Source organism: Sus scrofa, chromosome 1, assembly GCF_000003025.6.
Source record: "Sus scrofa isolate TJ Tabasco breed Duroc chromosome 1, Sscrofa11.1, whole genome shotgun sequence".
In the NCBI taxonomy this organism is placed as follows: domain Eukaryota; kingdom Metazoa; phylum Chordata; class Mammalia; order Artiodactyla; family Suidae; genus Sus; species Sus scrofa.
The window spans coordinates 223168236-223195656 of record NC_010443.5 but is presented as its reverse complement, the minus strand read 5'-3'; the positions used below and the strand labels follow the sequence as shown (position 1 = coordinate 223195656).

Genomic DNA, 27421 nt, shown 5'->3' with positions numbered 1-27421 from the left:
CTGTATTCCCACTATACACCCAAGGAAATAAAGAAATGGAAAATTTTAAACTCTTGACCAAAGTTACAACCTAGTAAGTGGTGGAGCCAAGAATGAATGAGAAGCCGTCTGAGTCCAGAGCCCACTCTTAACCTCTGTGTTTCCTATATCAAATGTAAATGTTGTCCCCCAATATTAGACCACCCATCTTTACTAATAATAGAACCCCAATTTCTGTCTGGGCCCATGGTGTTTCAGAATACATTTCCTAATCTCCCTTATACTTAGATATGACCAGTAACTGGTTCTGGACAACATGGCATGAAAGAATGGCACAACACTGTAAATCAACTACATTTTAATAAGAAATAAAAAATTTTTAAATTTAAAAAAGAAATATATGAACATGGCCTGGAAGAAGTACATGGAGTTTCCCACACAAACTCCAGGAAAAGTCCTATTTCTGTTACTCTTTCCCTGCTGCATAGGATGTGGACAAATGACATGTTTCCACAGCCATCTTGGGCCCTACACAAAGAATGGAAGAGAAGAAAACTAGAAGCAGTAGGTTTCTGACAATCTGTGGAACTTCCATACCAGTGCTGGCCTGCTATCCTTTAGCTCTTTACATAAAAGAATAAAACCTTATGTGAACAGCCACTGTTGATTTGTGGTTTCTGCTGCATGTAGGCAAACCTAATCCTACATCATCTTAATGTGAAAAATCACTTGGGTTTAGAAATGTTCATAACCTGACATAAGGGTGGGTAATTTATAAAAGCAGTTCCATATGTTTAAAAATCTTTCGGTGGAGTTCCCGTCGTGGCGCAGTGGTTAACGAATCCGACTAGGAACCATGAGGTTGCGGGTTCGGTCCCTGCGCTTGCTCAGTGGGTTAACGACCCGGCGTTGCCGTGAGCTGTGGTGTAGGTTGCAGACGCGGCTCGGATCCCGCGTTGCTGTGGCTCTGGCGTAGGCGGTGGCTCCAGCTCCGATTCAACCCCTAGCCTGGGAACCTCCATATGCCGCGGGAGAGGCCCAAAGAAATGGCAAAGACAAAAAAAAAAAAAAATCTTTCGGGCTTCATATGTATCACAAACTGGAGATTGGCAATTTGATATGTGAGACAGCTAAATTAACACAGCACCAACTCATAGGATAATCATAAAAATTTCCACTTAATTTGCATAATAAAATCTATCTTGAGTCAAATGGCAATATAAAAAATATCTAATGTATGTGTAGGAAGTGTACTTCATAACATCATTCTTATTCCCTATTTTCCTGAGCATCAATTTTTTAAAGTCCCAATTTCTAATCTTCCAAGGTGAACTCCTCCTATATGTGCTACATTTAAGAAAACTCAGTAGACATATAACCTGGGTAATGGGTACAGGGAAAGGGCAGGTCACTCAGGACTTCCCTTCAAGTTCCACATTTGAGGGTAACCAGCATCTCTGTGCTGAGGATCACTTACTCCCTGGCAGAATTCTCCTGGAAAGATTCATTTTAAATGATCCCTAGTTTCCATTTCTTTCTTGAGTTCCTTATCGAGTTCCCTGAAAGCATAGTCCTCTGACGCATACTGAAGGAAGTGCAGGTACTTCTCAAGTCAAGTCTTCCCTCTGATGCCAAAGGCTGCTTCAGGAATGAGTCAGATCCCAGTCTACCAAGTTACCTAACTTCAAGGGAACACTTATCAAATTCCCTATCTGACATCCTTCAGACCTCACACTACAGCTTGAAGAGAACATACTTCTGCCCCCAAATCTGTGGGGATAAGAGGCATGGAACTTAGCACATACACTCTCTCCAAACGATTTCTCCACGTTCCAAATATCCTCAGCCAGGTCTCTTCAATTTCAACTAACTCTCTCTCTCTCCCTTTTTCAATCTTCAACATGGAAGAGAGATCAAGAGGTTCAAAACCAGTTACTGCCCAAATGCTTTGCATGTTCTATGTGAGTGCTCTGGCACCTCACTTTAAAATAAAGGAGAAGTTGGCATCTGTATTCTTAAATCTTCAGTTGCAACTGGGGGAGAGTCTTATTTTACCCTGTTAAACAGCACTCCCTGTGCCAGCTGTAACTTTTTTATATCACTGCCCGAAAAAGTCATCATAAAGTAATCGGGATACCTGTTAACAATCCCTACTTTTAAAAAGCATCCAAAAGGCTGTTCTTATTTCTCTGAATAGTTTTGCCTGTTTTCATGGCTCTGCTTTCACCTTTAAGTGAACTTAGCATAACACATAGATTACTTAAAGAATTGCAGAAAAGTAGAAAGGATGCCTTCTCAACGTTATTTTGAACAACAGAGATTTATGGGGTTCAATTAGAAAAACAATTTCATGGGAATTCCCATCTTGGCTCAGTGAAGTGAATCTGACTAGTGTCCATGAGGACTCAGGTTTGATCCCTGGCCTCGCTCAGCGGGTTAAGCATCTGGCACTGCAGTGAGCTATGATGTAGGTCACCAACGCGGCTTGAATCTGGCATTGCTGTGGCTGTGGTGCAGGCCAGCAGCTATAGTTCCGCTTCAACCCCTAGCCTGGGAACCCCCATGTGCCAAGGGTGTGGCCCTAAAAAGACAAAAAATAATAATAATGATTTAATTATTTTTCTCCACTACTTGTTCAAGCCAGCCTTTATGGGATGTTATTTACCTGCACCTAGAAGAAATAAACCTTGGACAAAAGCCAAACTTATATGGCACATCACTTTCAGATAGCAAAATCATTGCTTGTCACAAAAGTGGTCTCATTTAAGTAATATTATTAGTAGAATAATCACCAGAGGACCTCTTACCTGTCTAAGCATCTAAAGGAAGGGTGGGGCGGAAAAAGTGAAAAAATAGAAAATCGGCCAATCCTCCCCCTATACATGCATACTTCCCTCTGTAGACTTCCCTGCCCTGGAGCAGACTCTAGCTGGAGGAGGAGAAAATCTTTAAGCTTAGTGAAATTCATCGTCTTGATGAGCTATTTTAATGACTGAAATGTGACCAATATGCTTTTTATTATCTAAGAGTAACTATAAAAATTATGGAAACTGCACAAGATCTTATAGAGAAAGAACTAACTCCACAAAGTAAGGTGACTAGATAATGGAGGCAAAGAATACAGAGGGGTGAGTGTGTGTGTGTGTGTGTGCATGCGCACGTGGTTACACCTTTTGAGTGTCAATGTTCAACAGTTATATTTACTGAAGCAAATTGAGAAATATGAAATATTAAAATCTAGAGTCTCTAAAAGTTAAAATAGGGCATGATTCTTGATATGGAAAGAGTTACAAAGGAGAATAATGGGATTAAAATGGTGGATGCCTCCTTTCATTCATGTTCCACATCCCTAGAAATGGCAAAGAAGATATCTGATAGAATTAATAAGCCCACAGCTACAGTATAAGACAAGGAAGGCACAACTTGGCCAAAATTTATAGAGAGTTCCTAAAATAGGAAGAGCATATGCAATTGTGCTGATACTGGAAAAGACAATCCAAAATAGATCCAGGAGAGCATGCTGGAACCTGTGGCATCCACTCCAAACTCAGAGATTATGGAGACAGGAAGCAAGAGGGAGCCCTGCTCAGCAGACCACTATCCCCAAACATCTTCCTTTTCCTGGTTTAAGTGAGTCTCCTCCAATGACATTTAAAATTATTCATTTACAAAAATGTGATCTATATGCCTCTTTCAGGAACTCAGATCTGAATGCAAGAAACCTTGCAAGATTGTAGTGCTCAAAACACTACTCTACTATGTCAATCAAAGAAAAAAAATGCCTGAACCAATTAAGTAAATGATAATTGAATTTCTCAGGTCCAGTATAATTACAACCCTTTTTATCACTTTTAGGGTCATCAATTTTTAAATGCTGTATTTTCATCCACTGAAACAGCTCATATTTGAGACCTACTTAACTATTCATCTATTCATAAAATGAATGTTAGTGCACTTTTGTACTATTCATTTATGTGCAATTTTTAAGTCCAAAATGACTATGATGTTACTAATGTTACTAATACTAATGACTAACATTAGCCTAATTTGCTCATAAATTTTGTCCTGTTAGTTCCAAAAATACCTTGGAACTTGGATCCATTAGCTGTATAAGAAAAATCTGTTTAATAAAATTATTCAAGTTCCTGTTTGTTACATTATATCTGAAATTTCTCACCTTCTATGACACTATATCAAATCTGCTCTTTATTTAATCCTTCTGAGTTTATGGGATTCAACATGTAACACTTCCTCAGAAGTGTTATTATTAGTCTAAATGATTATGAAAAGACCTTTGTTAGCTCTGTGAAGATCCTTGGACGAGGGACTTTACAAATGAAGAAACAATGATAGAATTACTCTTGATCATTTATTTTGCAGGGACTCACTCTGTTACAGTTAAGTAGTACTTGAATAATGCTCAACCAAAATACCAAAACAAAATATTATAGTTAAAAATACTATTTCTCATCATCACTTAGACTATTAAAATAATCAGAGGAACTCCAGGGGCTTGAATTACTGCTCCCCTGTGAATCTGTAGCCTCCATGGTCCCACTCCACCTCCTGAAGCCTGAGGGGCCACTGGGGTAGGAATGAGATTATGCCACCAATGAAACATGGGTAGTATGTTTCCAGAATCCAGCAACAAATGGTTCATTTAAACATTCAGCTCAGGAGCTTCATAGTGGCCTTCTCCACTAGGAAGCCATCCTCGACCCTACTCTCAGCCCATTTCAAGTACCCCTCTGAGCATCCTGATCTTCTCTCCATCATACACCTATCTTATATTTGCCACTGTGACTGTACTCACCCATTACCCCCATAAGTCTGTGAGTTCCTGATGTACAGTGACCTTGCTTTGAACTATGCTTCTAATCCTAGCACTAAGCATGATAAATTGGCATAATGTTTCTTACCCCAGCACTTAGCAAAACAATAGGAACTTAACACCTATTCATTGAATATATACTTTCCCTTCTGTCCGTCCTTCCTTTGACAAATATTTATTGAGCACCCACTATGAATCAGGTACTATCCTAGGAACTGGAGATACAGCAGAGAACAAAACAGACAAAAGTCCCTTGTCTCATGAAACTTCTATTCTAGTAGTGGGAGACAGGCAATTGACAACCAGAAAGTATTAAATATGTCCAGTCATTTAAGTGCCGTGAAGAAAACTAAAGTAAAGGAGTGGGAATAGAGAAGGGTGATGTGTATAGACTTCTATTTTATATACAAATTGACAACTGGCTCATTGAATATGTGGGACGTGTAAGTAGGTACAATTGGCAAACAAATCTATTTTCTTCTTCCATTGCTGTCCATTCATAGTCATTTGGAGGGGCTAGTTCTTTTTTATGATCTCTGATGAAATACAGAACAGGCCCCAGGACTTTTCTGGTCACTCTCAGATAATATAAAAATCTTCTGTCTACTTCTGCCCAAGATGAGTCTTACTGATGTAAGTAAAATGCCCAGTCCTATGTACTAGCCAAGACTTCATTTAAAATGAAAGATTCTTAGGAGTTCCTGTAGTTGCTCAGTGATAACAAACCCAATCAGTATCCATGAAGATGCGGCTTAGATCCCTAGCCTCGCTCAGTGGGTTAAGGATCTGGTGTTGCCATGATCTATGGTGTAAGCTGCAGACCCGGCTTGGATCCCATGTTGTTTTGGCTATGGTGAAGACTGGCAGCTGCAGCTCTGATTCAACCCTTAGCCTCGGAACTTCCATATGCCACGAGTGTGGCCCTAAAAAAATAAATAAATAAAATGAAAGATTCTCATTCCTCCACCTTGGGCATGCTTTGGTCTGGTCTACTTCAGTTGGCTTCTTCTCCGTAGACTTCCCTACACTCCAACTCCTGGCATTTTTTTTTTTTCTCTTTTTAGGGCTGCACCCACAGCACATGGAGGTTCCCAGGCTAGTGGTTGAATTGGAGCTGTAGCTGCTGGCTGGCCTATGCCATAGCCACAACAATGCAGGATCCAAGCCACATCTGCAACCTATACCACAGCTCATGGCAATGCTGGATCCTTAACCCACCAAGTGAGGTCAGGGATTGAACCTGCCTCCTCATGGATGCTAGTCAGATTCTTTTCCACTGAGCCACAATGGGAACTTTCTTTTTATTATTTTTTTTCCCTTTTTTTTTCCTTCTGCCTCCAAGATGAGGTGTTGTGGTCTGTACATATGGGTCAGAAAGAAGAATTTTCCAGATTCAAAAGCAAGGTGAAGAAAAGACAAGTTTATTGAGGTGCTGTTAACACAGTGGGCTGACTTCCTGATAATCACTGAGTCAACACCAAATGTGTGGTGGCATCTGTTATTATAACCCAGGGAGAAGAGAAGCCTCAGGATACACCTGCTTACCTACTGACTAGTTGGAGAAAGAAGGGTCTTACAATACACTTGATAGTTTGTTGGGGACATATAAGGGCCTTATAGGGGTGGGGTGAGAAGTGGACCAAATACCTTTCCTAGTGGGGGTAGGAAGGAGTAGGACAGATGGGGGAGGGAGCACTAGAATGAGACATGTGGGGCTATGGTAAGGATCTGGTAATTCTTGTCTTGGCCAGAGGCTTTGAGTTCCAATCTCCTTGAAGGGGTCTTGAGGTCCAACAGTGAAGACATGAGGAAGGAGAGAAGCACATGTGGAAAAGATGGACACGTAATCTTGTTTTGGTTTCCTCTGGGTATGTTATGTCTGACCCTCTCTGGCACAGAAGGACATTCAAAGCTGACTTTTTGGGATGTTGTAGTAGACAATGAGATCCCTCCTGGGAATGTTCATGGTATGTTCTATGGTTCAGGATGCCAATTTATGCACTGAAGTGTCCTACCTCAGCCCCTGGAATCCTGTTGATTCCTCTCCCATCCCTACATCAGGTGCTCTTAGGCTCTGAAATGGTCTCCTATTATCTTTCTCTTCCAAAAGTCTGACTACTCACTTATTCTTGCCCACCACTGATGTATTCATAGCTAGTTCCCCTCTTCCTGATCTGCTTCTTCAGACAGATCATCAGAGCCTAATATCTGTAACTTCTCCAAACCCAAGGGGTTTGCAGATGAAACTTAAACATACCTTCTTCAAAATCCTGACTCTATTTGCAAACTGCTTGTTTGGCTTCTTGGATTTCAATCCTCTTAGACCCTTCATATAAGTGGTAGCCTAAGGATACCATCTTCTTTGAAGGTCTTATCTAAGTGGCCGAATATTTCACTTTTGTTCTTGGCCTTTTGGAGTCTCAGCCAAAATGCAAACAAAGAATATGCATTGTAATCCTGATAAAAATAAACGATGGTCACACTAGCACTAGCAGCAGCATTTAAAGGCAAAGAGATCTTGAATCAGCTAAACAGAAATGCTGGTGGACATAAGAAGCAACGACTCAGGAGCAATCCTGAAACAAACAAACAAAAACACTACCAAAAATGCTCAGAAGGTATTCAATAGGGGAAACAGATGGGAATTGGGCTAGCTAGCACGTGTGTGGACATAATTCAGAAAACTGGACAGAGGTTATACCTAGGATGTTAAAAAAAATCAATACCCATCACATATGCAGTAAGATGTATACAATGACCAAGCCAGTGGGGAAAAAATAAGTTCATTTTATGCAAGGAGATGCAGTGTCAGAGTTAAAAAGGCCAGTGGTATGGAAGTGGAATAACTTGGTACTGCAAGAGGTAGTTTATAAAGGTATATCTTAAACTTTGGAACCAGAGAGGAAAGTGGATTTTAATTTTTAATACTCTTTCTAGCTGTCTGACTTTGAACAGTGATTAAGCTTCACTTGGCTTCAGTTTCCTCATTTATACAATGCAGGTAACAGAATTGTACAGTGGATGAAATAAGGCAATATTCATGTAACTGTTTATTGAATCAATCCTTTTGCATCAATATGATGCAATCATGAAGCCATTTTAAGCTTATTTTAATCAAGCTGCTTGTTCCATTTCCCATGAATAACTAGTTCTTTCCTTTTGAATAATGGGAATTTTATAGCTTTTCTGGTCTCCTCAATCCTAAGAAGGATTACATCTTAGTTACCAAAATTTCCAATCCAGTGAAATAGTCAAAACTTCTAACTGGATTAGATTTTAGCTTCTTATCTTCCCAGCTGAGTGCTGCTTTAGGCCTAGAAGCCTACAGCAAGTGGGGTCTTGCTCCACTGCTATTTCCCTTCTCAGTCTCTGTCTTCTACTCCCTGCCACTCACAGGCCTCTCCCAGGTCTGGCTGATGGGGAGAGATGAGATGAAAAGGCAATAGTGTTAAGTGGCCATTATTCTTTTGACCTGTGCTGATAGTCCTGGACATTCAAAATTGACTCCCCTAGAGGGCACATCCATACTTGTTTCTAGAGATTCTCTTACAAGATCTCCAACTGCAGCTTGTTGGAGGCAAGAAAAACATCTTGTCCTAGCTGACTATAACTCCTCTTATTGAGCCTTGGATATCTGGTGAGTCTCCTATATTGAGTCTTTTTGCTCTTCCAAGAGTACTCTGAAAAATTCACCCCAATGGGTACCCTGGGTAAACTCACACACATATCCATCCTGAACTACCACCATCCTCACTGTAAGTGCTATCTACTTCCCCTCTTTTTCTCTTCTATCAGATCAGGTATGACATCTTACCTTGAAGTTCTCAGGCATGTGTCATATACCAGGACCCTACGTTAGTCTAAATTCTAGGACACACATATTAATCTGAGTGTTTCCTTGAAATGCCTCTAACAAGGGAAGAAAGGACCCTTAACTGACAACTAAGCATAGCCTAGTTTAGAATATTTTAGCAGATCCTGCCTAGATGGTTCAGAATCTTGATTTAGGATATATTACCAAGAGTAATTCTACTTCAGACCTCTATCAAAACTCTGTGGCAAGCAGAGGGTTTCACCCTCCTGCTATATCCAGTATCACTCTTGATCCATGAAGATATGGAGGCTCTATGCCTGTGTCCCCCTCCTTTTTACACTTAGGACCTTGAGTGAGTCATTTAAGATCAGTAAGTCTAGGTTTAGAACTGGAATAATAATATCTTTCTTGTTAACTTTATAAATTTATTGAGACAATCAAGAAACAAGATGGATGAACAAGTAGTTAAAATACAAAGTCTTTAGAGAAAAATGTAACTTACTATTAAGATATAAGAATAGCAGTTTTATCAGACTTGGTCTATTTTCCTTCCTGAAACCAAGTAGGACCCTGTGGGGACTTCCCAGGGACAGATGTCCTCATGTTTCCTACCTGCCTTATGTTTATAGGAAAGTTTTAGCCTTCTAGGCCTTCCCTGATATCCAAAGAGCAAGTTTAATCAAAGAAGTGAGAAAATGCAGAAACAAAGGAAAATAGTCAAGCAAGACAAAATAATAGTTTAGCCACAAAATAAAGTTAAGGACCTTTGGTTCCTCCTCAAAGGCTATAAATAATATCCTAAGCCATATCCTTGAATTGCTTTGGGGATATTAAAACACTCACCAGGTGGAAGAAGTTAATTACATGCTGACAATAACACATAGACCCCAAACTGGTTAGAACCAGAAGGTTGATGATATTAACTTCCTAAATACCACCCTGTTACACCAACCAATCAAAAGAATGTCCAAAAGCTGATTAGGTGCCCTACAACCATCACCCCTAATGTTGCCTTTGAAAGCCCTTCCCTGAAAGCTATCAGGGTTTAGGTCTTTTAAGCATGAGTTTCCCATTCTCCTTGCTTGGCCCTGCAATAAACTCTGTACTTTCCTTCACCACAACCTGGTGTCAGTAGATTGTTTTTGCTATACTTTAAGCAAAAAAAACTCAGGTTTGGTTGTGTAATATTCCTATTGCAACCTGAGATAATATAATGATACATATAATATATTATAATTATATAATATATAATAATATAAACCTGGGAGATAAAAGATGAGGTATCAATGACCATGAATGAAAGTACTAGAGAAAGTAAATATTATCTTATTTATACACCCTCTATTAAATCTGAGACTTGAACTGATGCAATTCATGGAATATAGGAATGAATATTTGAGGTCCCTATACCTATTTCACTTCATCTCAACTTCCTCCTACAATCCAGAGACCAATAATATTTTTATTTAGAAATTAAAAATTAATTTTTTTAATGGTCAAAGATGCTATGTGCATATCAGGCAAATCCTGCCTTGCCCAGCTTGCTCTTGCTTTCACCATGCTCAAGAAAGCAAGAGTAGCTGGATTTGGGGGAAGCAGGCAGGGTGGTTATTTACTGGGTTAGGCATTAGGCTCAAAAGCCCCATTCATGTGCTGGCAAATAACCAATTAGACAGCCTGGTGCAAAGGTAAGAGGGCTAAGTAGAAACTGAGGAAACCATCAGAATGGCCCTGAGATTTGAGCTGTGGGACAAAGAGGGCTAAGTAGAAACTGAGGAAACCATCAGAATGGCCCTGAGATTTGAGCTATACTCTCTGAGAGCAGAGAGAAACAGAGATGCCAAGAGAGATTGTGTGGTGTGTGTGTGTGTGTGTGTGTGTGTGTGTGTGTGAGAGAGAGAGAGAGAGAGAGAGAGAGAGACAGAGAGACAGAGAGACAGAGAGATGGGGGGGGAACTGAGGAAGGAAGAGAGGGAGAGAGAGGGGGAATGATTGTCAAGAATATCTTGCTTTAGAGCTGTCTTGTTTCCTGTAAGTGTTCTCATTTCATACCCAGGTAGCTGCATCTTTATAATGAATCTCCATTTTTCAGGCTATCCTTATTAAGCTCTGTCTATAACAACTATAAGAAGAAGGGAGGAAACGGCTTAGGCTCTGATAAACTAATTCATGCCCATCACCTGAGAGAACAGAGAAATTTCTAGAAACATTCTCAATGAAGAATTATGGATTTTCTAGGCTCACCCTTTTTCAAACTAGCCCAGCCTTTGGGAGCAAAATGTGACACAAATCCAGTCATCTCAACATGGTCACATCCATCCTTGTCAAACTACCAACTCTGCAGGCCCCCCAAGGCCATCCTACAAGATTAAATTGAGTTTTCAACTAGTCCCAGAACTCTTAACATTGTAGGACACAATTTGGGAGTCTTTGTGGAGTGGAGTTCCTGCCTTACACTGATTGGAAAGACACTTAAATAACCAAGGGATGGAGCTCCCTTTGTGGCTCAGTGGTTAACGAATCTGACTAGGAACCATGAGGTTGCGAGTTCGATCCCTGGCATTGCAGTGAGCTGTGGTGTAGGTAGCAGACGCGGCTTGGATCCCGTGTTGCTGTGGCTCTGGTGTAGGCTGGTGGTTACAGCTCCAATTCGACCCATAGTCTGGGAACCTCCACATGCCACAGGAGTGGCCCAAGAAACGGCAAAAAGACAAAAAAAGTAAAATAAAATAAATAACCAAGGGATAACCCAAGCACAATAATTCAAACAAGAAGTGCTTATGCAATGAATATTCCTATTGTAACTGGGTTGTACAAATGTTATGAGAAAAATAATGGTATGTTCAAATTATTATAAGTCTATCACCTTAAGACAAGTATAAAAGATTTGAAATCAAAGAACTGGGTTCAAACACTCACTCTGCCACCCCCTAGTTGAGTGACTTTGAGTCATTTAATCTTTAGGATTTTCTCCATATCTGTAAAATAGAGATAACAATACCTGCTTCACAGGGTAATGGTAAAGGTTAAAGGAGACATCTAGTAAGATGCTGTAGCTACAGTAACAGCATCATAACAACAGTAATAATTTCTTGAGCATTTGCTAGAACATGAGCATTTGATTCAAGAACTTTGTTTTATTTAATTTCCCGATAATCTTATGCACATTGTGTAGGTACAGTCACTAAAACACACAGTAGCTAGGTCAGCTGCCTAAGTAACTATCATAGCTAAAAGGAGTGCACTGACAAAGTGCTCCCTCCTCTACTTTTTCATATTTTACTAAGAGGAATATACCCAACTTAAGGAAATTAGCAGGAGGCAGGATCAAGATGGCAGAGGAGTAAGATGTGGCATTCACCTTTTCTAAGGAACACGATAAAAAAAAAAAAAACTACATGTAGAATGATTTGCACAGAATGCTGGCAGAAGACTTCAGATCTACAAAAAGGGCAAGAAAGCCTCCACATACCTGGGTAGAATAAAAGGAAAAAAGAGAGAGAAAGAGAAAGGAATCAAGATGCAATCATTATTCCTGAGAGAGAATGCTGAACATGTAAAGGAATCCATACCCTGGGAGGCCACCTAACTGATGGAGAAATCAGCCTGGAGTGGGGGGAGGTGGGGAGCCTCAAAGCATCAGAGAAAAGCACAGCATCTGGACTGAGGAGGACAAAACAGAAAGAGAGCTGCACAGACAATGCTACCATCATCCACAACACCAAAAGCCTGAGAGACATGGGCAGGTGCTGGGCACTGAGACTTGGGCTTCAGAGAATAAGAAAAATACAAGCAAAATGAAGCATAGGAACCATTCCCAGTAAAAAGAACAGGAGAATTCCCCTGAAGGAGTAAACAATTAAACAGACCTCTGCAGTCCAATGGACAACTGAGTTCAAAAAGGAAGTAATGAAAACACTGAAGGAATTAAGAGTGGATATCAATACTAATGTAGACAACTTTAGAAAAGAACTAGAAACTATAAGGAGGATCCAAGAAAAATTAGAAAATTCATTTGCAGAGATGAAAGCTGAGTTAAAGGCATTGAACAGCAGAAAGAATAATGCAGAGGAATGAATAAGTGACTTTGAAGACAGAATAATGGAAATCACCCAACAAGGACAGCAGACAGAAAACCAAATGAAAAAGAAAATGAAAGCAATATAAGAGATCTATGGAATAATATAAAGTAGGCCAATCTATGAATCTATGCATAATAGGGATTCCAGAAAGAGAAGAAAAGGAAAAAGGGATTGAAAATTTATTTGAAGAAAATAATGGCTGAAAAATTTCCAAATCTAAAGGGAACAGATGTCAAGATACAGGAAGCACAGAGGCTCCAAACAAGTTGAACTCAAATAGACCTACACCAAGCCAAATTATAATAAAAATGGCAAAGCTAAAGATAAGGAGAGGATTCTAAAGGCGGCAAGAGAAAAACAAATAGTTAATTATAAGGGAACCCCCATAAGGCTATCAGCTGATTTCTTTACAGTAGAACTAAAGGCCAGAAGAGAGTGGCAAGATATATTCAAAATTCTAAAAGGGAAAAATTTGGAACTTAGAATACTCTACCCAGCAAGATTATCATTTAAAATAGAAGATAAAAAAAGAATTTCTCAGACATTAAAAGAATATAGCAATACTAGACCCATTCTAAAATAAATACTGAAATAGGAAAGAAGAAGATACAGGATGGAGGAAATTGGAATTGGAAAGTAATCACTTAAAAAAGCCAGTATATAGACCAAAAAGGAAAAACAAAACAAACAAACAAACAAAAAAAACTACCTAATTGTGAAGGTAGCACTAAACATAAGGAACAGCAAAAGGATAAACATGAAATTTTAAAAAGGACATAAAAATCATAAAATGTGGGGAAGGAGAGTAAGAAAATCTATACTTTTTTTTTTAGAATGCGTTTGAGCCTATATGACTCTCAGGCTAAAGAAAGCAGATATAGGAAGGGGTTAATATACTTGAAAAACAGGGCAACCACAAATCAACATAATAAAAGCCATTTACAACCAAGCCCACAGCAAATATAATACTCAACAGTGAAAGCCAAAAGCCTCCCCCCTAAAATCTGGAATAAGATTAAGGATGCCTACTCTCATCATGTTTATTCAACATAACAGTGAAAGTCCTAGGCACATCAATCAGATAAAAAATAATAATAAAAAGTATCCAAATTGGAAGAGAAGAGGTAAAATCATCACTCTATGCAGATGACATGATAGTATATATAGAAAACCCTAAGGCCTCCATATAAAAAGTACTCAAACTGATCAATGAATCCAGCAAAGTAGCAGGATACAAGATTAGTATTCAGAAATCAGTTGCATTTCTATATACCAACAATGAAATATTAGAAAAGAAACACAAAAAACAGTATCTTTTAAAATTACACCCCAAAAAAATCAAATACCTAGGAATAAACCTGACCGGTGGGGTGAAAGGCTTATACACTGAGAACTATAAAACATTAATCAAGGAAATGAAAGAGGATTCAAAGAAATGGAAAGATGTCCCATGCTCCTGGATTAGAAGAATTAATATTGTTAATATGGCCATACAACCCAAAGCAATCTACAGATCCGATGCAATCCTTACAACATTCTTCACAGAACTAGGAGAAACAATCCAAAAGTCTATATGGAACCATAAAAGACCCAGAATTGCCAAAGCAATCCTGAGGGGGAAAAAAAAAAAGCAGGAGGCATAACTCTCTCAGACTTCAGACAATATTCCAAGCTAAAGTAATCAAGATAGTGTGGTACTGGTACAAAAACAGACATATAGACCAATAGAACAGAATAGAGAAGCCAGAAATAAACCCTGATGCCTACAGTCAATTAATCTTCAACAAAGGAGGCAAGAATATAAAATGGGAAAAAGATAGTCTCTTCAGCAAGTGGTGCTGGGAAAATTGAATAGCTGCATGTAAATCCATGAAGCTACAACACATCCTCATGCCACGCACAAAAATAAACTCAAAATGGCTTGAAGATTTAAATGTTAAGACTAGACAGCATATATCTGAACTATATTTTCATTCAAAAAACTCCTGTGTTCATTGCAGCATTATTCACAAAAGCCAAGATATGGAAACAACCTAAATGTCCATCAACAGATTAATGATTAAGAAGATATGGTACATATACACAATGGAATACTACTCAGCCATAAAAAGAACAAAATAATGCCATTTGCTGCAAGATGGATGCAACTAGAGATTCTCATACTAAGTGAAGTAGTCAGAAAAAGACAAATACCATATGATATCACTTATATGTGGAATCTAAAATTGAACTTGAACTTAGAACACTTGAACTTAGAACAGAAACAAACTCACAGACATGGAGAACAGACTTGCGGCCGCCAACGAGGAAGGGGAGGGAATGGAATAGACTGGCAGTTTGAGGTTAGTAGATGGAAAATAGAACATTTTGAATGGATAAGCAAAAGAGTTCCCATCATGGCTCAGTGGAAAGGAATCTGGCTAGTATCCATGAGGACACAGGTTTGATCCCTGGCCTCACTCAGTGGGTTAAGGATCTGGCATTGCCATGAGCTGTGGTGTAAGTTGCAGACGTGGCTCAGATCTGGTACTGCTATGGCTGTGGCATAAGCCAGAAGCTAGAGCTCTGATTTGACCCCTAGCCTGGGAACCTCCATATATGCCATAGGTGCAGCCCTTAAAAAAAAAATAAATAAAAGAATGGATAAGGCAATGAGATCATGCTGTGTAGCACAGGGAACTATATCCAATCACTTGTGATAGAATATGATAGAAGATAAGATGAGAAAAAGAATATATACATATATATATATATGTATATATATGACTGGGTCACTTTGCTGTACAGCAGAAATTGGCATAACACTGTACATCAACTATATGTTAATAAAAAATACAAAAAATGAAAAAGTCAGCACCCATTTATGATTAAAAGAAGATAAATCTTAGTAGATTAAAAAAAATAAAAAGAGGGAGTTCCTGTCATGGTACAGTGGTCAACGAATCCGATTAGGAACCATGAGGTTGCGGGTTCAATCCCTGGCCTTGCTCAGTGGGTTAAGGATCTGGTGTTTCTGTGAGCTGTGTGTAGGTCACAGATGTGGCTCAGATCCCACGTTGCCATGTAGGCTGAAGGCTACAGCTCCGACTAGACCCCCAGCCTGGGAAAAGGCAAAAAAATAAAAATAAAAAAATAAAAAAATAAAAAGAAATTGGCAACAACTACTTACTGTGGGTTCATGGGTTCCAAGTCGACAATATGTTGAATTACACAGTTTTTTTACTTCTTCAGGACCCTCTATATCATAGTCTTTGGGATAAGCTTCTCTGTCATGGTTCCTTAAGAAAAAATTTAGACTCTATTAAGGGATAAATCTTATTATGCATTGTATTTACATTTTCAAAAAATTATCTGATGAAAATTTACTACATTTGTGACAATGTTCTAATAATAAATTTACTGAAATTGGGACAGATAAACATATTTCCCATATCTTTTCAAGTAAAATGTCGAGACTATTTCTTAAAAGCATTTTAGCACATGTGATAAAACTAATATCATAAAACAAAACTTATTCAACACAGTAATTATTCAGTGACTTCAATGAAGTGAATCTTATTTAATAATGTAGACTAGTTACTGAAAGTAAATTCTAAAATAAGACATGGTAGCATCTTAGAAAGGCAACTTGCCACTTCAGAAGTTTTTCTGCCATGAATGTTAATAATAATTTTTTTCAAAATGAAAGACAGCAAAGTATTTACTCATATGGATTTATAATATGGGCTTTCCTGCTTCTAAAGAGAGTCTAAAGGAAGTTGTCAATTAAACATAAGCAAGAAAAAAACAGTTCTTAAAACATGTAGATGTAAGAGGAAAAAAGTATTCTGAATATCTTGACTAAAAGTGTGGTTGAAAATAATAATAAAGAAGAGATCTGGGGATAAGGAAGGAAAAGAAGGTGAAGGGCCCCCAACAGAAGTAGCTATCTTCACAAAGCTTTCTTTTCTTTCTTTCTCTTTTTTTTTTTTTTTTTTTTTGTGAGATAAAGGAAGCTGAACACAAGCACCCATCAGAGAGGCTTTGCTATCAAGGGATATAGGACTGGACTGTGTGGGGGACAGTGAAGTATCCAAGAATTCATGCATCCATCCACCCATTTCTTCATTCAGCAAATAGTTCCCATTGTGGCGCAGCAGAAATGAATCTGACTAGGAAACATGAGGTTTTGGGTTCGATCCCTGGCTTCACTCAGTGCGTTAAGGATCTGGTGTTGCCATGAACTGTGGTGTAGGTCGCAGAAGCGGCTTGGATCTGGTGTTACTGTGGCTGTGGCATAGGCCAGCAGCTACAGCTCCGATTAGACTCCTAACCTGAGAACGTCCATATGCCGTGGGTGCGGTCCTCAAAAAAAGACAAAAAGACAAAAAAATGAAAAATAAAGTGCCCACTACACACCAGGCATGTGGTTTGTTAGGTGCAGGGGATATAATGAGGAGTAAGTGTGATGCAATCTCTGCCTTCAGTTGTTCAGAGTCTGGATAGAGACAGACAATTAACAAGGAAAATCTATAGTCTGGTGGAAGTTCCCATTGTGATGCAGCGGAAATGAATCCGACTAGTAACCATGAGGTTGCGAGTTTGATCCCTGACTCCACTCAGTGGGTTAAGGATACAGCGTTGCCATGAATTGTGGTGCAGGTCACAAACAAGGCTTGGATCCAGCAGTGCTGTGGCTGTGGTGGGCGGCTACAGCTCCGATTCGACCCCAGCCTGGAAACCTCCATATGCTGCTAGCGTGAGCACAGGACTATAGAAGCAGAACGGCATCCACTAACCTGGATGGGACACCCAGTACCTAAGTTAGGAAGCCCTACAGACCTGCAGGTGCCCCCATTACCTCATCCCACTGCATTGAGGCTGGGCCCCTGAGATGCATTTAAATTATACCCTTAGCTCCCCACTTCCAAGCATGGAAGCAGAGCTCTGCAAGAACAAGCAGAGAGGGAGCCTAGGGTGTGGTGCCAGAGATCTAACATGTAAGCCCTCTGCCCTTATATTTGAGCATTAATTGCAAAACGCTAAGAGCATTTTGGTACCACATCATTTTTCAAGAGCCTGAGAGAAAGCTCTCACTGAAGCTCTTAGGGGGAATATTAAACAAACATTAAGAGCCGGGAGTGGTAGAGTGAATGGGGCCATGGGTTTGAGTTACTGCTCAGCCTAGCGATGTGACCTTGGGGAAATCATCAATTATTCTGTCTTTTCATTTTCACATATACAAAATGAGGACAGAAATAATACCAATGCTTTTTAAAAACTTTTATAAGAGTTAAAAGGAAAAAATAAAAGTGGGAAAAAAACCTGTAAAGCACCATAAATACCTAAGTATAGTGAATACTAATACAGCTTCAAAAAATTCTGGTATACAAAAATTGCAAACTTATTTTTCCATAACTGCATTTAATTTCTTTTAAAAGCACTCATATTTCCATATGGAAAAACCTGAATCTTTGATCCCCTCTAACTCTAAAGGGTTTGTGTGGTACAACAATGCAAAGAATCCATCTTTGTTGTCATCATCTCCCCTTGCTGGCATCTATGGAAACATCTTCATTCTCCTGTGATCTTCCATTAAGGAGTCAGGCAGATCTCTGCTATGCCCTTCTGCTCCCACCACACAGCCTCCCAAACTAGCACTCTGCACAAAGTTGCCACTATCTCCCCCACCCAAAACTTTCTTGTGTCCCTCTCTACCCAGGGTTCCTAGAGGCCTAGATGCCATCCCTGAGTTGTTTGCCTGGCCACCAAGAAAGCACCGGCATCAGGTCCCTACCACACTGGGCTTGGGGGACACCTAAGAGTCCCACACTTCAACAGCTCTGAAAACATTACCCTGGGAATGAAGAGGTAGGGAGTGATAGGTCCCATGTGCTCTAGGATTTCCAAAGTCTTAGCTCAAATTTCAAATCCCAGCCAAACCCACACATTCTCAACTTCTGTGGCCTCCTCCATCTTTAGTCCATGAACTCTTCATCTAATATTTGGCCCAATCAACCGTGGGAAAAGGAAAGAGAAAAAACCTACTACATGGAGACTAAACAACATGCTACTAAAAAAACCAATGGGTCAATGAGGAAATCAAGAAGGAAATTAAAAAATACCTTGAAACAAATTATAATGAAGACACAACCTCTCAAAATCTATGGGATGCTGCGAAAGCAGTGCTCAGAGGGAAATTTATAGCAATACAGGCCTTTCTCAAAAAAGAAGAAAGATCCCAAATTGACAACTTAACCCTCCACCTAAATGAATTAGAAAAAGAAGAACAAAAAAGACCTAAAGTCAGCAGAAGGAAGGAAATTATAAAGATCAAAGAAGAAATCAATAAAATAGAGATTCAAAAAACAATAGAGAAAATTGATAAAACCAAGAGCTGGGTCTTTGAAAAGGTAAACAAAATTGACAACCCCCTGGCCAGACTCACTAAAAAGAGGAGAGAAAGAACACAAATAACCAAAATTATAAATGAAAAAGGAGAAATCACAACAGATACCGCAGGAGTTCCCGTCGTGGTGCAGTGGTTAACGAATCCAACTAGGAACCATGAGGTTGCGGGTTTGATCCCTGGCCTTGCTTAGCGGGTTAAGGATCCAGCGTTGCTGTGAGCTGTGGTGTAGGTCGCAGACATGGCTTGGATCCTGCGTTGCTGTGGCTCTGGTGTAGGCCAGTGGCTACAGCTCCAATTCAACCCCTAGCCTCAGAACTTCCATATGCCGCAGGAGCGGCCCAAGAAAAGGCAAAAAGATCAAAAAAACAAAACAAAACAAAACAAAACAAAAAAAAAAAAAAACAGATACTGCAGAAATACAAAAAACCATAAGAGAATACTATGAACAACTATATGGCAACAAGTTTGACAATCTGGAAGAAATGGACAATTTTCTAGAATCTTACAGCCTGCCAAAACTGAATCAAGAAGAAACAGACCAACTGAACAGACCCATCACTAGAAATGAAATTGAAGAGGTCATAAAAACACTCCCTACAAATAAAAGTCCAGGACCAGATGGCCTCACAGGTGAATTCTATCAAACATATAAAGAGGAATTGGTGCCCATCCTCCTTAAACCCTTTCAAAAGGTTGAAGAAGAAGGAATACTCCCAAAGACTTTCTATGATGCCACCATCACCCTCATTCCAAAACCAGACAGAGATACCACCAAAAAAGAAAACTATCGCCCAATATCATTGATGAATATAGATGCAAAAATTCTCAACAAAATCTTAGCCAACCAAATCCAACAACATATCAAAAAAATTATACACCATGACCAGGTAGGGTTCATCCCAGGTTCATAAGGATGGTTCAACATACGCAAATCAATCAGCATCATACACCACATTAACAAAAAAAAAGACAAAAATCATATGATCATCTCAATAGACGCAGAAAAAGCATCTGACAAAGTCCAACATCCATTCATGATCAAGACCCTCGCCAAACTGGGTATAGAGGGAACATTCCTGAATATAATCAAAGCCATTTAGGATAAACCCACAGCATATATAATACTCAATGGGGAAAACCCGAAAACCTTCTCACTCCAATCTGGAACAAGACAGGGATGCCCACTCTCACCACTGCTCTTCAACATCATTTTGGAAGTCCTAGCCACAGCAATTACACACACAAAAGAAATAAAAGGCATCCATATTGGAAGAGAAGAGATAAAACTGTCACTGTATGCAGATGACATGATACTATACATAGAAAACCCTAAGGACTCAACCCCAAAACTCCTTGAACTGATTAATAAATTCAGCAAAGTAGCAGGATATAAGATGAACATTCAGAAGTCAGTTGCATTTCTGTATACCAGCAATGAAATATTAGAAAAGGAATACAAAAATACGATACCTTTTAAAATTGCACCTCACAAAATCAAATACCTCGGAATACACCTGACCAAGGAGGTAAAGGACCTGTATGCCGAGAACTATAAAACTTTAATCAAAGAAATCAAAGAAGATGTAAAGAAATGGAAAGATATTCCATGTTCCTGGATTGGGAAAATCAATATTGTAAAAATGGCCATCCTACCCAAAGCAATCTACACATTCAATGCAATCCCTATCAAATTACCCATGACATTGTTCACAGAACTAGAACAAACAATCCAAACATTTATATGGAACCACAAAAGACCCAGAATCGCCAAAGCAATCCTGAGAAACAAAAACCAAGCAGGAGGCATAACTCTCCCAGACTTCAAGAAATACTACAAAGCCACAGTCATCAAAACAATGTGGTATTGGTACCAAAACAGACAGACAGACCAATGGAACAGAATAGAGAGTCCGGAAATAAACCCTGACACCTATGGTCAATTCATCTTTGACAAGGGAGGCAAGAACATAAAATGGGAAAAAGAAAGTCTATTCAGCAAGCATTGCTGGGAAACCTGGACAGCTGCATGCAAAGCAATGAAACTAGAACACACCCTCACACCATGCACAAAAATAAACTCCAAATGGCTCAAAGACTTAAATATACGACAGGACACCATCAAACTCCTAGAAGAAAACATAGGCAAAACACTCTCTGACATCAACCTCATGAATATTTTCTCAGGTCAGTCTCCCAAAGCAATAGAAATTAGAGCAACAATAAACCCATGGGACCTCATCAAACTGAAAAGCTTTTGCACAGCAAAGGAAACCAAAAAGAAAACAAAAAGACAACTTACAGAATGGGAGAAAATAGTTTCAAATGATGCAACTGACAAGGGCTTAATCTCTAGAATATATAAGCAACTTATACAACTCAACAGCAAAAAAACCAATCAATCAATGGAAAAATGGGCAAAAGACCTGAATAGACATTTCTCCAAAGAAGATATACAGATGGCCAACAAACACATGAAAAAATGCTGAACATCGCTGATTATAAGAGAAATGCAAATCAAAACTACCACGAGATATCACCTCACACCAGTCAGAATGGCCATCATTAATAAATCCACAAATAACAAGTTCTGGAGGGGCTGTGGAGAAAAGGGAACCCTCCTGCACTGCTGGTGGGAATGTAAACTGGTACAGCCACTATGGAGAACAGTTTGGAGATACCTTAGAAATCTATACATAGAGCTTCCATATGACCCCACAATCCCACTCTTGGGCATCTATCCGGACAAAACTCTACTTAAAAGAGACACGTGCACCCGCATGTTCATTGCAGCACTATTCACAATAGCCAGGACATGGAAACAACCCAAATGTCCATCAACAGATGATTGGATTCGGAGGAAGTGGTATATATACACAATGGAATACTACTCAGCCATAAAAAAGAATGACATAATGCCATTTGCAGCAACATGGGTGGAACTAGAGAATCTCATCCTGAGTGAATTGAGCCAGAAAGACAAAGACAAATACCATATGATATCACTTATAACTGGAATCTAATATCCAGCACAAATGAACATCTCCTCAGAAAAGAAAATCATGGACTTGGAGAAGAGACTTGTGGCTACCTGATGGGAGGGGAAGGAAGTGGGAGGGACCGGGAGCTTGGGCTTATCAGACACAACTTAGAATAGATTTAGAAGGATATCCTGCTGAGTAGCATTGAGAACTTTGTCTAGATACTCATGTTGCAACAGAACAAAGGGTGGGGGAAAAAATGTAATTATAATGTATACATGTAAGGATAACCTGACCCCCTTGCTGTACAGTGGGAAAAAAAAAATTTGGCCCAGTTCTTCATCTATTCTCCCAATCTATGGTGCTACTCTATGCCCTAAGCTTTCGAACTCCAAAGCCAAGAATTTGGCCATTTTGTTGTTGGGGGTGGGGTGTGTCGGTTGTGTGTGTGTTTCTTCCCTGAGGCAATACAACCAGACTACCTCCCTAGGAACACATGAATGAAGGGACAAAACATAAAGTTAACATTTCAGTGTACTATCTCCAGGCTCCACCTCTTCATTAGGCATTGTAGGCTTAAAATACTTTTAGGGACCCAGGAGAGTGTTTTAATCATTTTTAAATTAAAAAAGAAAAGGTAGTTCCCTGGTGGCTAAGTGGGTGGAGGATTCAGTGTTGTCACTGCTGTGGTGAGGGTTCAATCCCTGGCCCAGGAAATTTTGCATGCCATGGGTGTGGCCAAAAAATTAAAAAAGAAAAAGAAAAAACAGGAAAACAAAAAGAATATAATCCAGCTTGGATTATGTCCATCTTTATGCCAAAACTGGTATAAACAATCATTTTAAACTTTCCCTTTTTTAATGGAGAAAGGGACCCATGAAGGCAAAGATATTAGTGTCCATGAAAGTCAAAAGGCAATCTTGATTATCGCACCATATATTTTAAGTTGTATTATAACTAGATTATTACAAAGGATACAAATATGTTTCTTTTCTTACTACAATCACAGATAGCAGCCAAAAGCCAAGCATTAAAACATGAATCTATAATGAAACATTAGAGGACTGAGCTAATGAAATTGGTACTCCCTAGTGCCTGCTGTCTGCCTACAGGCTCTGAGCGACACATAGCTGAAGACCTGCTCCTCCTTCCTAGGGGCTGCCAGCCTAGCAAAGATAAATACATGTATTTAAAAATTATAAAATATATAAAATATGGTAAAATATAAAATGAAAACTAAAATATATATTTACAATATACAATATACAATATAATATACAATATAATACATAGGAGTATCTGCTGTGGCGCAGAGGAAATGAATCTGTCTAGTAACCAGGAGGTTGCGGGTTTGATCCTTGGCCTCACTCAGTGGGTTAAAGATCCGGCATTGCCATGAGCTGTGGTGTAGGTCGCAGATGTGGCTTGGATCCTGCGTTGCTGTCGCTGTCGCTGAAGCATAGGCTGGCAGCTGTAGCTCTGATTGGACCCCTAGCCTGGGAACCTCCATATGCTTCAGGTGCAGCCCTAAAAAGCAAAAACCAAAAAAAATAATTAATTAATTAAATTAGATATACTATATATTTGCTACATATAATATAATAAAAATGATTAGTGTGTTAAAAAGGAAATGGAAGGCCTAATTATTCCCTGGCTCTATTGGTCAGCTGAACATTGGCTTGTGTTTCAGCTTCTGTAAGATGAACTGAGAATCATACACTGAAGATAGAAGTCAACAGACGGAGAGTCTCAAGAGAAAAGTTAACATAAATGCAAAATATTATTATATGTAATAATTATTATATGTAAGAATATAGTGTGTATAATATGCTTTAGTTAGGCATTTTTAAATACCAACTGTCAATACCAATTAAGCCATATAATATCTTAGTAAGACAAAAAATAAATATATATGCATAAAAATTAAAATAATCAATACCAATTAAGCCATATAATATCTTAGTAAGACAAAAAATAAATATATATGCATAAAAATTAAAATAATCAAGGTATGATTTGTATATATATAAAGTAAAATACATATATTTTTATATAGCCTTGCTACTTTGCAACCTGCATTTATTTATGGTTACCATATAACTTGCTGTGATGTGTCATTTATTGCAATAAAAATTCTTTGTAAGAAAATAAGGAATATAATAAAATAATATTTACAGTGTCTCTAGAACAGTAACTTTCAAACTTTTTGACCACAGTGCCCATCTATACCATTGCAGATCTCCCTGAGGAGATGTATAAAGACATTTTTAGATGTATTTGAGAGAGGTGGATTGTAGGCATCTAGTGGGTAGAGGCCAGCAATGCCACTAAACATCCTACAATGCACTGGACAGCTCCCCAAAACAAGAGCTATCCGACCCGAAATGTCAAAAGCGCCAAGGTTGAGAAAGCTCTAGAGAATGACCGTGTACCAGATTCTTAGATCAGTGGTCTACAAACCTTTGCATGGAACAGCAAAACTTTCCCCCAAAACTTATAAAACCAACATAAAAGTGCCAACTTCTTTGTCTTGACAGAAACGTTAAAAATAAAATAACCACCTATCACCTTTAACAAGGTGATAATACCAAAGGTAAGTAAAAACAATCTCAGAGTTCTTTAAACTGAATAAATTTAGCTATATGAAAAATTTGCTACATTGTTTTCATAGTTTACATCACCTTGGATTAGTAAAAAGGTCATCACTGACCAGAGCAGCCCTGGGCTAGTCTACAGACTGGCTTCTGCAAATATTAATTTCTGCAGATATGAATTTGACAGCAGCAGTCAGTTCAAGGCCAAAGCAGCTTGAATACAGGTATTCCTTGCTGCTGATTGAAGGAAGAGCTGTGTTTTTGATGCCAGGTGTGCATATACAGGCTGACATTTTTGCTAGGAGAAAAACCCACAGGGCCTCCTGTCAGCAGGGCCAGAAGCTTCCTTGAAAATCAGCCTCGCTTCTGCCAAGGACTCGGTTCTATCAGCCCCAGAGCTGAATGCTGTGGCTATTTCTTTATGTGAGAAAACTTTATGTAGAACATCCTTAATTACAAGAAATGAAATTTGCTTTTACTACCCTACTGTGGGAGAAAGAGTATGACTATGAATAGGATTACAAACAGGGAAAGGGCTGACAGAACAGTATCACAGTTCCAATTGTATAAAAAGGAGCTTGGAACCATGACCCTGTTGTCAAAAATGCCACTTGTACTGATTCAGAAACGATTAAGGTCAATAGAATCTAGTAGGGCAAAGATAGCATGAGCAGGTCTCATTTTGGACAACACCCGACCACCAATCCTACCATCACCTGAACACTCTAAATCCTGTAGTTCCTGGCTCCTCCAGACTAATATAGTCCTAAGTGATGCCTTGTGAAAAGAATTTTCTGGATCTGTTTCTGGGGTCCTTTGAGAGCTTGGGTTTCCTACAATAAGATCAGATGGATGATTCCACACCAAATCAAATCTGTAAGCTCCCCTTGAGTGAACACGTATAAATCCACAAGTGAGTTGTAAGACTAAACAAACTCAACTCCAGAGCATACTCAAGCAGCTCCTCTCAGGCTGCCCCAAGCCATAGAAGTCATCTCCCAAGGTTAGGGCAGGGTGGGGTTAGACCATAAGATTCTCCTGGCAGGAAAGGAAACCAAGTCAGTCTCTACAGTTTCTGTGCTCTCACAACTATGTAGGGAAGCTAAGTGGGGGTTCACAAAGAAACCATTATCTTTTATCACTTCTTCACCTTTCACATTTTAAAATAACTGTCCATTAATGAATCTTTCTTTTCATTAGACTAAGAGTGTCTTAGACACAGGGATTATGTTTTATTCATCTTTGTGATTACAGTGCCTAACAAAACTAGCACATTGTAAATGCTCATTAAATCTTAAATGATTGATTGATTGAATTTCTTACATCTTGTTACTGTCACCTTAATATAAACTCCGAAAGCAAAGGCTTTCAAACGTGTCATAAAAATAAACAGCATCCCAGCTTGTTCCACAAAAGCACACATAAAAAAGAAATTATTATGCATATAGAGATGCTAGTCCTTTGCAACAGAAACTTGTCTCCAGAGGAGTTATAAATCTGCTTGCTGAATGGGAAAACTCTCAGCATTCATATGCATAATACCAATTGCAAAGGGGGTGTGAATCTGAGCAATATCTGACATGAGAACAATGAAAATCTGAGCTGAATTCTGGTTTCTGGTTACTTGACAAGAGACACATTTTCCTTGTGAATTTCAAAGATGTTAAAAATGTTTAGTTAAGACTCCAGATGGCAGAATCTATTAATTTTAAAATTTAGAACTATTAATGTAATTCACAACTACTCTGTCAGCAACTGCATTTTCTGATGTAAATCTAAGCCAAATGAGAAGAGAAAGATACCTTTTCTATTAAGTTTTACAATCACCTGCTATCCAGGACTTTAAAAGAAAATTACCCTAGAGAGTCAGCTATATTTCGTGACACATTAAAAGCATAAAACCAGTAGAATCAAAGACTACAAAGAAATATTTGACAATTCTCTTTAAAGATTTCACTGGCAAATGATTTATATGCCAAGGTAGTGCAATTTGGTGGCACATTCATCAAACTGACAAATGAAGACTTTTAGATGTATTTGCAAGAGTCATAAAGAAAATCTTATGTCCTTGGAGAAGTGGTGACATTTCAGACTTATGAAGAAGGACTTTGTTTTTCAGTCTGTCTCAAGTTCTGTGTAATCTGTGCATCTATAACTATGAAACCACAGAATTTGAAACCTAAACTGCACGCAAAAAAAGACTATTTGATGGAGACAGATAAGTGGAGTCATTTACTTCACTCAAAGTATATCAAGTGGAATGTAAAGAAGACCCATCATTATTATGAATTCTTTTCATAGAAACTCTTCAAAAACAGGAGGCCCTATGAAGAATATTGGAAGTAAGCAAAAGAAATATAGCAGTAGGAGACTGTCTGTCTTAACAGTTGAAATGTTAAATAAATGTCACCACTCTAACTGTGAAACACATGACTCTGAAAACAGCTGAAGGGTCATGTATTAAATGGATGATACTATATTTAATTATTCTACCTGGGACACTGTTAGAGGGAAATTAAGTACTAATTACACTGGAAGTGGTGAAAACTAGGACTGTCCTGGTCAGATCAGGATTGGGACATTCTGTTACCCTATGTTTTGACTACAGGATCTCAATTATCTTCAGATCCTAGGATACTTCTTATGTTTCCTTTGATCTCTCCTCCAGAAACAGCTTACATTGGCTGGCCAAAAACACTCTGGAGGTGGAAGAGGAGGAATGAAAAGAGACAGTTTTTGGCTGCTCACACGG

At 38.9% G+C, this 27421-nt stretch overlaps 1 protein-coding gene across 5 annotated transcripts in view; it reads right to left on the bottom strand.

The window, feature by feature from the left end:
• The window catches only part of C1H9orf135 (chromosome 1 C9orf135 homolog), a 226189-nt gene that overhangs the window by 120227 nt on the left and 78541 nt on the right, over nt 1–27421 (bottom strand). For all 5 annotated transcript variants that reach the window (XM_021064725.1, XM_021064735.1, XM_021064704.1 and 2 more), the window contains one exon: nt 15876–15984. Coding sequence is in view for 3 of the 5 variants with exons in the window: in XM_021064704.1 (XP_020920363.1) it covers nt 15876–15984 (109 nt within the window). In the remaining 2 variants the exon portion in view is untranslated. The remainder of the gene's footprint in view (nt 1–15875; nt 15985–27421) is intronic.